The sequence below is a fragment of the Salvelinus sp. IW2-2015 genome, unplaced genomic scaffold, assembly GCF_002910315.2.
Source record: "Salvelinus sp. IW2-2015 unplaced genomic scaffold, ASM291031v2 Un_scaffold3368, whole genome shotgun sequence".
NCBI classification, from domain to species: Eukaryota; Metazoa; Chordata; class Actinopteri; order Salmoniformes; family Salmonidae; genus Salvelinus; species Salvelinus sp. IW2-2015.
Window position 1 is genome coordinate 75,883 of NW_019944651.1, and position 9,940 is coordinate 85,822.

Below are 9,940 nucleotides of genomic sequence, written 5' to 3' on the forward strand. Positions count from 1 at the left end.
GCCTGTTTTATTTGGGTGGGCATTCTAGTCTGCGTCCTATTTGCTTTGTTGGCTTCAGTATGGTTCCCAACAGAGCAGCGTGTTTATCGTTGTCTCTGATTGTGGATCATACTTAGGCAGCCCTTTTTCCATCTTCAGTGTGGACTCTCCGCGAGCCTTGGGATTCTTGTTGTGTGTAGTTGCTTTCTGCGCTGCAAATATAGCTTTAGCGTTCGTTTTGCTTTTTTTTTTTGTGTCAATTGAAAATAATAGTATAATTGTACGCCTACCACCGCTGCAACCTTGGTTTCCCTTGCGACGACGGACCGTAAGCATCCTTGGTGGGTGGGTGTAGCATCTTGGAGTGGCGGGATGGAGGGCATGGGTTGGAAGTGCTGTTGGTTGGAGGAGGGAGGTGGTGAAGTTGGAGGGTAGGGAGGGAGTGGAGGGTGGAGGGGAGGGAGGAAGTGAAGAGGGGAGAAGAGAATGAGGGTCTTGGGGTGTACTGTTTTTTGATTTATATCTTGGAAAATCTATAAATAAGTAAAACAAAAAAAAGGAAGTTCACAAACAACATTTTATACTCTTCCTTTGTAGATGTCAACTCCCCAGCATACATTTTATGACCCCAATCATGACGTCGTATGGTGAAGAAGAGAGGAGGACCCAGGGCGCAGCGTGAATAATGATACATCTTATTTTATTGAAGACGAACACGAAACGAAAGGACACTATATCAACTAAACCAAAACAACCAAACCGAAACGACGTGTGAAGATCATATAAACAATAAAGTGCAACCCACTGGCAACTTACAAATAGACAATCCACCAAACCTACCTAATGACTTATCGGCTGCCTAAATATGGGACTCCCAAATCAGAAGACCAACGATAGACAGCTGTCTTCTAATTGAAAACCAATCTATAGGCCAACCATAGACTTACCGAAACACCTACGACTGAACACAACCCACATGAAGCTCTACATAAAAACCTAGGACAATACAAAACACGCCTATAACGAGACCAAAAACACACAAACATCCCCATGTCACACCCTGCCTAACAAAAATAATGAAAGAAAACAACCAAGATAAACTAAGGCCAGGGCGGGACAGTACCCCCCCCAAGGTGCGACTCCGGCCGCAAAACCTGACACAGAAGGGAGGGTCCCGGGTGGCCTTCTACGGCGGCGGCTCACGGGTGGCGGAGTGGACCCCACTCCACCATAGTCAATACCACCTTAGGTGGCCTCCAGGGAACGAGGACCCTTGCAGCGAGTCCCGGACCTGAAGACTATCGTAGAGGACGCCCTGGACGGGAGGGGCAGCTCCGGACTGGAGTGGTAAGCTCCGGACTGAGGGCAGCTCCGGGATCTGAGGGGCGGTCCGGACTGAGGGGCGGCTCTGGACTGAAGGGGCGGCTCCGGAACCTGAGGGGCGCCGACTGAGCCGGACTGAAAGGGCGGCCTCCCGGACTGAGGGCCCCGGCTGCGGGCGGCCCGGACTAAGAGCGGCTCGAATGACTGGGAGGGCGCTCCTGACGGCGGATCGGTCTCATGCGGCTCCTGACTGACGGACGGCCCTAGCGGCTCCTGACGACGACGGCTCTGCACGCCTTCGGGACAGACGGGCGGCTCTTGACGGCTCGGTGACAGACGGTACGTGCCTCCAGACGGCGCTGGGCAGGCGGGCAGCTCAGACGGCGCTGGGGCGGCGTGGTAGCAAGGAGCTCAGATGGCGCTGGGCAAGGCCAGCACTCTACGAATGGGTGGCACGGCCACGGCAGCGACTCAGATGAGTGCTGGGGACAGTCAGGGCCCACAGATGGCGCTGGCAGGCGGGCAAGCTCAGATAGGCGCTGGGCAGATGGGTTAGCTCAGATTGGCGCTGGGCAGACGGCCAGCGCAGACGGCGCTGGGGCAGACGGCAGGGACTTCTGGGCCGGCGAGGCGCCAGTGGCCTGGTGCATGTGTGCTGGGAACTGGTGGTACCGGGCTAAGGACATACACCTTAAGGCTAGTGCGGGGAGCAGCAACAGGGCGCACAGGGCTCTGGAGACGCACAGGAGGCTTGGTGCGTGGTGCCGTAACTGGTGGTACCGGGCTGGAGACACGCACCACAGGGCGAGTGCGTGGAGGAGGAACAGGGCTCTGGAGACGCACTGGAAGCCTGTTGCGTGGTGTAGGCACTGGTGGTACTGGGTTGGGGCGAGGAGGTGGCGCCGGATATATCGGACCGTGAAGGTGTACAGGAGCTCTTAAGCACCGAGCCTGTGCAACCTTACCTGGTTTAATGCTCCCCGTAGCCAGGCCAATGCGGCGAGGTGGTATAACCCGCACTGGGCTGTGCTGGTGAACCGGGGACACCATGCGTAAGGCTGGTGCCATGTACACCGGCCCGAGGAGACGTATTGGAGGCCAGATACGTTGAGCCGGCTTCATGGCACCTGGCTCGATGCCCACTCTAGCCCGGCCGATACGTGGAGCTGGAATGTACCCCACCGGGCTAAGCACACGTACAGGAGACACCGTGCGCTCTTCCGCATAACACGGTGTCTGCCCGTACTCTCGCTCTCCACGGTAAGCAAGAGGAGTTGGCGCAGGTCTCCTACCTGACTTCGCCACACTCCCTTTTATCCCCCCCCCAATAAATTTTTGGGGTCGACTCTCAGGCTTCCAGCCTCGCTTCCGTGCTGCCTCCTCATACCACCGCCTCTCGGCTTTAGCTGCCTCCAGCTCTTCACGAGGGCGGCGATATTCTCCCGGTTGTGCCCAAGGTCCCTTACCGTGCAGTATTTCTTCCCGAGTCCATTTCTCCTGACATCGCTGCTCCTGCTGCCGCTTACCACGCTGCTTGGTCCTTGGTTGGTGGGTGATTCTGTCACGATCGTCGTATGGTGAAAGAGAGGAGGACCAAGGCGCAGCGTGATAATGATACATCTTCTTTTATTGAAGACGAACACGAAACAAAAGACACTATACAAACTAAACAAAACAACAAACCGACGAACGTGAAGATATATAAACAATAAGTGCAGACACTGGCAACTTACACATAGACAATCACCCACAACCTACCTAATGACTATGGCTGCCTAAATATGGCTCCCAATCAGAGACAACGATAGACAGCTGTCTCTAATTGAGAACCAATCTAGGCAACCATAGACTTACATAAACACCTACACTGAACACAGCCCCATGAACTCTACAAAAAAAACCTTGACAATACAAACACCCTAGACGAGACAAAACCACACAAACATCCCCCATGTCACACCCTGACCTAACTAAAATAATAAAGAAAACAAAGATAACTAAGGCCAGGGCGTGACACCCAAGGAGTTTCCCTCCTTTCCCCTGTGGAATGTCCATGGTCGTCTTTGTTCAGCTAGATGTCAGAATCACAACCAGTCCATCTTCATTGTTCTAGGCCTGACCCTGCTCTCTGATCCTAGGCAATATCCTCTTATCTGATTAGGTCAACTTTTCTCACTTAGCATACACACAGTTTCATGTCCTAAACTCCATTAATACTCACAGTAGTCATTCACTACACAGGATACAAACAAACTACAGTTTAACTTGAAACATGTTACATTTTAACAGAATCCATCAGTCCCCATTGTGAATTCTTAATAAAAAGGATGGACCCCTTAAAGGGTTGTTCACCTATTGTGGATTACAGCTTTAATTAAAATAACTTTTTCTATTAAATATGTTTTCTATTAAATATGACCTATATTTAATTACCATATTAGTGACATAATTAAAAATGTTGGGAGGGAAAACGTAAGTACTTAAAAAAAATTACATTTTACATTTACATTAAGTTGTAATGCGGGAACATACAGGTAACTGCCAAAATAATGGAAACACTATTGAGATTCAATAACATACATTCTACACCGGAGTGAAGCTGCTCTGAACACCTTAAACCCTCCTGTTGTCCCCCAAGTTTTTAGAATATGAACTTTTAAAAGTCAGATTTTCACTGGACAGTTACTTTAAAGCTCTTCATACCAGTTCCTTTCATTGCCCTTACACTTCACGTCTGATCAATGACTTAAATGTAAATGTGATTTCTGAGTTAATTTAGCAATTAACATCCGTTCATGTCTAAGGTCATATAAAATGCTAGGCAGGCCATTATTTAGTCTATTATTCTGGCTACCAAGGCTATGCCCCCATAGGATGGAAATGCCCCCACCCACAGGGCATAAGTGATCATTGAATGGTTTGAGTGTGAAAGCGATGTAAACCATATGCCATGGTTGTCTCTCTCACCAGATCTCAACTCAGCTGATGGGAAATTTTGGAGCCCTGCCTGAAACAGCATTTTCCACCACTATTAACAAAACACCAAATTATTATATTTCTTATCTAAGAATGGTGTCACAAGGCAGGTAGCCTAGTGGTTAGAGCGTTGGACTTATAACTGAAAGGTTGCTAGATTGAATCCCCAAGCTGACAAGGTAAAAATCTGTCGTTCTGCCCCTGAACAAGACAGTTAACCCACTGTTCCTAGGCTGTCATTGACAATAAGGATTTGTTCTTAACTGACTTGCCTAGTTAAATAAAGTTAAAATTAAAAATAGATTTCCAGAAATGTGTAGAATCCATGCCAAGGTACATTGAAGCTTTTCTCACTCATGGTGGCCCAGCCCCCTATTAATTAAGACACTTTATGATGGTGTTCCCTTTATTTTGATGGTGTTTCCTTTACCTGTAGCTACAAAATTCACAAGTAGATTTTTAAACCTGTGATTAAACCCTTTCTCATGGTTGGTGTCTTGATGGATTCAGTAAAAATTGTGTGACATTAAACACTGCTTTTCTTTCCTTGCATTTATGGAAACATTTATGTTTATCGTTAAATCATATAGTAAATATTTAAGTTCATTTAGACATTGAACTTGAAAACCTGTAAGAATCCTGGATCCAGCTGTATATTTTGGGGGGATGCAGATCTCTGAAATACAGTGTAACAAAGTAACTTTTTGTGTTTCATGTTACATTACATTGTGAACAGTTTTCACTGGCACACAAATCCAAAATATTTTCAGTTTGCAAAATTGAATGTTTCTAATTGAACCAGTCACCTTAACTTGACTCATTAACGTGGTTCTTCAATAATTACTTCCCTTTGGAGTTTAGGAGCTCGATGGATTTTCTGATAATATCTGAATTCACCTTTAAATGTTTGCTTCCATTTCTGTGAGTCATTGTGTCACAGAGATGGTCTGCCTCTGCTTGCTTTAACTTCATCCAAAGTTCAGTGTAAAACACCTGTTCGTGTGCTTTTCTGCTACATGTCGAAGAGGATTTGTAATCATGGCTCTCTTTTCATTTCTATTCACAGGACCTTTTCTCAGGGAGCTGTTGTCAAAGACTGGACTAGAAGATCATTATGAAAACAAGCTGACGTTAAGTWCTGTCCTRGAGAMAAATGCTGAAACTACATCAGATGAACCTCTTACCACTATGCAGTCACTTCCAGGGGCCTTCCTTAAGAAATTAATGATGGCAAATGTGAATGCAAGGAGTGTGAAATGTCTGACCACTGACCAGGAGGTTTCCTATTGTGGTGTAGACAACCTGACCACTGACCAGGAGGTTTCCTATTGTGGTGTAGACAACCTGACCACTGACCAGGAGGTTTCCTATTGTGGTGTAGACAACCTGACCACTGACCAGAAGGTTTCCTACTATGATGTAGACAACCTGGACACTGACACTGATAGCATCAATGTCATTAATCCACTGGACCTGATAACTGCCCTGTTTCTGTGTTCAGATGGTTTCCTGCAGCAGGAGATGGTCCAGAAAATGTCCTTGTGTCAGTTTGCTGTTCCTCTTTTGCTGCCCAACTGTGACACAAAACGAAGCACTTTGATGCTGTGGGCCTTGAGGGACATAGTGAAGAAGTTCAGATCGTCTTCACAAACAGCCACAAAGGCTTTTGTGGAGGAGAGAATAGTTCTCTCTGATATTCCTATGGTGTCATTTGTTAAGTTAGGAGAGAGCAGCTTGTCCAAGTCTCAGAGCTTGAACAAGTTGCTAAGTAACCCACAACAGTACCATGACACTTTTGTTCATCATGATATGGAATGTGGAGATGCACCACGACAAATCTCAGATGGCCTCGTTGAAATCAGCTGGTACTTTCCATGTGGGAACAGAAACATAGACATGCTCACAGAGCCTGTGGCTGTTGCCAATCTCAGAGGAGACGTCAGGTCCTTAGAAACAGAGTTCTCCTTTCTGTGTCGAACATCAGCGGCAGTTTACATTTTCACTGATGACTTAGAGGCAGATTTCTTCAAGATCTTGAAAAGCAAAAAAACTAAGGCAGAGTTATTTCTGGTTGTCAACTCTCAAAGAAAAATGTTCAGAGTAGACACATTGAAAAAACTTATCAGAAACTGCGGTATCAATGAAAAAAATGTGATTGTGAAAAATAAGCAGAATGATGCAGAATTTGTCAAAATCCTGCAGTCATCTGTGGGTGACATCATCAAAAAAAGTCCAAACCGATTGACAATTGAGAACATGGCTGACATGGCTCATCAGATGGGGGTTTGGGTTGATGAAGACTGTGATGAGTGTCAGAGTGCTTGGAAGATGGCAGATGAAATCACCAGGAACATCACAGACACAATTAAATTCAAAAATGAAAAGCTACCCTTACAAGGTCAAATCTGGAAAGAGCTTTCCCAGTTGGAGAAAGAGAGATGTAGACTGAGAAAAGCAGGGGAACAAAACATTGAACACTACAAGAGCTCTCTGAATAAAAAGGAGGAAGAGCTGAGAGAGAAGCAACATAAATGTGACATGTCAGATGCAATGGAAAGCTTCATTTCTGGATTGTCAGGTTCAGGAGCGAAGCGTTCCTATTTCCTCAAATGGATGCGGATAAATCTGGACAATCTGTCACGGCAGAATCTGTCTGTCTTAAGGGGCCGGTACAAAGATCTTTGCCAAAATTCTCAGGAGAAAAAGGATGACATTAAAGATTTGGATAAGCAATTATCTGACTGTTCCCTGGGACTTGAACACTTCCTGCGTGAGTTGGGCCAGTTATATGAAGCTTCCTGCTCCCTCCCTGAAAGTAGCCTACAATGGCAACAGATGGAGCATCTCCCTGGATTGTGTGCTCAGATGCTGTTGGATGGTTTCCCCATTGAGCTTGTGGATGGAGATGCATCAAATATCCCTCTGAAATGGATATCAGCTGTWCTGACTCAGCTTCATACTCTTGTKKAATCCAARAGCAAGATCCGGGTMGTGACAGTTTTAGGGGTCCAAAGCACWGGGAAGTCCACTCTCCTCAACACCATGTTTGGGGTCCAGTTTGCTGTCAGCAGTGGAAGATGCACCAGAGGGGCCTTCATGCTACTGATTAAAGTCAACAAAGACCTCAAGGAGGAGCTGAAATGTGACTTCATCATGGTGATTGACACAGAGGGGTTGAAATCACCAGAGTTGTCTCAACTAGATGACAGTCATGAACATGAAAATGAACTGGCCACACTGGTGATAGGACTCAGTGATGTCACTATCATCAACATGGCCATGGAGAACTCCACAGAGATGAAAGACATTCTACAGATTGTTGTTCATGCTTTTATCAGGATGAAGGAAGTGGGGAAGAAACCAGTATGTCATTTTGTGCACCAGAATGTGTCAGACATGTCTGCTCATGACAACAACATGAGGGACAGGAAGAAGTTGTTGGAACAGTTGAATGAAATGACGCAGGCAGCAGCCAGAATGGAGAAGAAGAAGAATATCACCAAGTTCACTGATGTGATGGAGTATGATCCAGACACAAGCTGCTGCTATATCCCAGGACTCTGGCATGGGACTCCCCCTATGGCTCCAGTCAATGCTGGTTACAGTGAGGCTGTGTACAGCTTCAAGAAGACCTTGATGAAAGATTTCAGAATCTGTCAGAGAAATGATGACTTGACACATTTCCTGAAGTGGACACAAAGCTTGTGGGAGGCAGTGAAATTTGAGAAATTCATCTTTAGTTTCAGAAACAGCTTGGTTGCAGATGCATACACCAGATTATGCTCTGAGTACAATGGTTGGGAATGGACCTTCCAGAAGGATATGTATAAATGGATGGTGAGTGCTGAAACTAAAATGTCCAATATTGTCATGACAGATCAACATCCCCAGAGGTCCATAAGAGATGTGCTACAAGACTTGATGATAGAAGCATCTGAGAAGCTTTCAGAGGGAGAAAAGAAAATCCAAGACAATCTAGTGAAATACTTTGAAAAACAAGATGGCCATGTCAATCTGGTGGAAAAATACAAGGAGGATTTTGTGTCCAGTGCCAAAACACTGAGACGAGAGACAGAAAACAATGTGAAGAACAAACTGCATGGAGCTGTTGAAATCAAAGAGGGAATGACAGAACTAGATGACATCAAGAGTTCACAGGCAAGTACACTAGAAAAAAAAGTGCTGGCTTTGCTTCAAACCTGTAAACAGAACAAATATGTCCTGTCAGATGAGGCCCTCAGAGAAGAGTTTGAAAACATGTGGAAGAAAACTCTGTCTGACATCAAATTCAGAGGACTCCCAAGAAGACATGTTGCTCAGGATGCCTTCAGAATTTTACATGACCATTTATCTATGAGGTCGGGTTATGTCAATAGTATGTTGGTTGGAAACAGCTTGGTTGATTGCGGGAAGACACCATTTGTTGTAGAGCCAGGGGATTGGTGGCAGAAGACTACAGGCTTTGTGATGCGCTTGAATAGAGACCATCTCAGGATGAAACTGCAAGAGTTGTGTGACAACATCCTAAAAAAGTGTCAGGAGTTTATAACCCAGAAGGTGAAAAACAAAACAGATTACCATGACACTTACATCAAAGAGCTGCTTGAAATAATTGATGAAACATCTCAACAAAACAAGAAACGTAACGTTTCTGAGGAATGTGAGGTTAAACTGAAGATGCACATCTGTGGCATAGCAGCAAGAACATTTCAAAAGAAACATGATGATTTCATTGCATTCAATGACCCAAGGAAGTGTCTGGAACAGTCTAAGAACAAGTACCTTACACTCTTCATAGACTTATTTCATAACCGAGACCAGTGCCTAAATAAAGCTGAAGAGTTCACAAAGCTCTTACTGCCAGCTGTAAAGGACTATGTGACCAAAATGATTGGTCCTGATGTGGTAGATGAAATGAAGACAGGTAAAGGGTCAGAGGATTACAGCACCCGAGGGGCTTTCCAGTTCTCCATTTTGAAACAACTCCTGACTGATGGAGAATATGAGAAATATAGTGAATACATAAACCGATATGAACGTTTTGTGAAGGACTGGCTGATTGACCACATTGTCCAACAACTCTCAAAGGACCGCAGTCTGGAGAAATTGGAAAATAAACATCTTTCAGAGATAGTCAAGATCATCACTGCGGAAATTTCAAAGATTAGAAACACATCCCACACTGTAAAATATATCAAGACATTCATTCAGAATATGTGTTGTGCCCTTGAAGAAAAGCTTGTTTTCCCTAAGGATGCTCTGGATTCCATCATGACTCTGAACTACTCTGCTAACACAGAACAATTTGCTGATGACCTCACAGGGTTTGTGGGAAAAATGGAACAGTCACTGGCAGCTGAGTATGATAAGGGAGGAGACATCAAAGAGAGACTCAGATCTCTGCCATTCAAGCCTCAGGACAAGATGTTCACCAGTCTGTTTGGCTGTGGCAAGCAATGTCCTTTCTGCGGTGCACCCTGTGAAGCAGGAGGTAAGGAGCATGCCAAGCACTTCACCTCTATTCACTGTCCGCAGGGTATCACGGGTTGGGTGAATTTAAAGACAACTGTGTTAAGAACTGACATATGTTCATCCTCTGTGATTAGTGACAGAAAATTCAACACAAACCTGAATGAAGGAAAACCTCACCTCTACAAGGACT

The 9,940-nt window shown here is 45.4% G+C and overlaps 1 protein-coding gene across 1 annotated transcript in view; it reads left to right on the plus strand.

The window, feature by feature from the left end:
• The window catches only part of LOC139025835 (interferon-induced very large GTPase 1-like), a gene marked incomplete at its 3' end in the record, with an annotated part of 58,434 nt that extends 48,498 nt beyond the window's left edge, over positions 1-9,936 (plus strand). Inside the window, exons 8-9 of the mRNA XM_070441044.1 lie at positions 5,345-5,556; positions 5,683-9,936. Of these exons, the coding sequence (XP_070297145.1) occupies positions 5,345-5,556; positions 5,683-9,936 (4,466 nt within the window). The remainder of the gene's footprint in view (positions 1-5,344; positions 5,557-5,682) is intronic.
• Between the last annotated feature and the right edge of the window lie 4 nt (positions 9,937-9,940).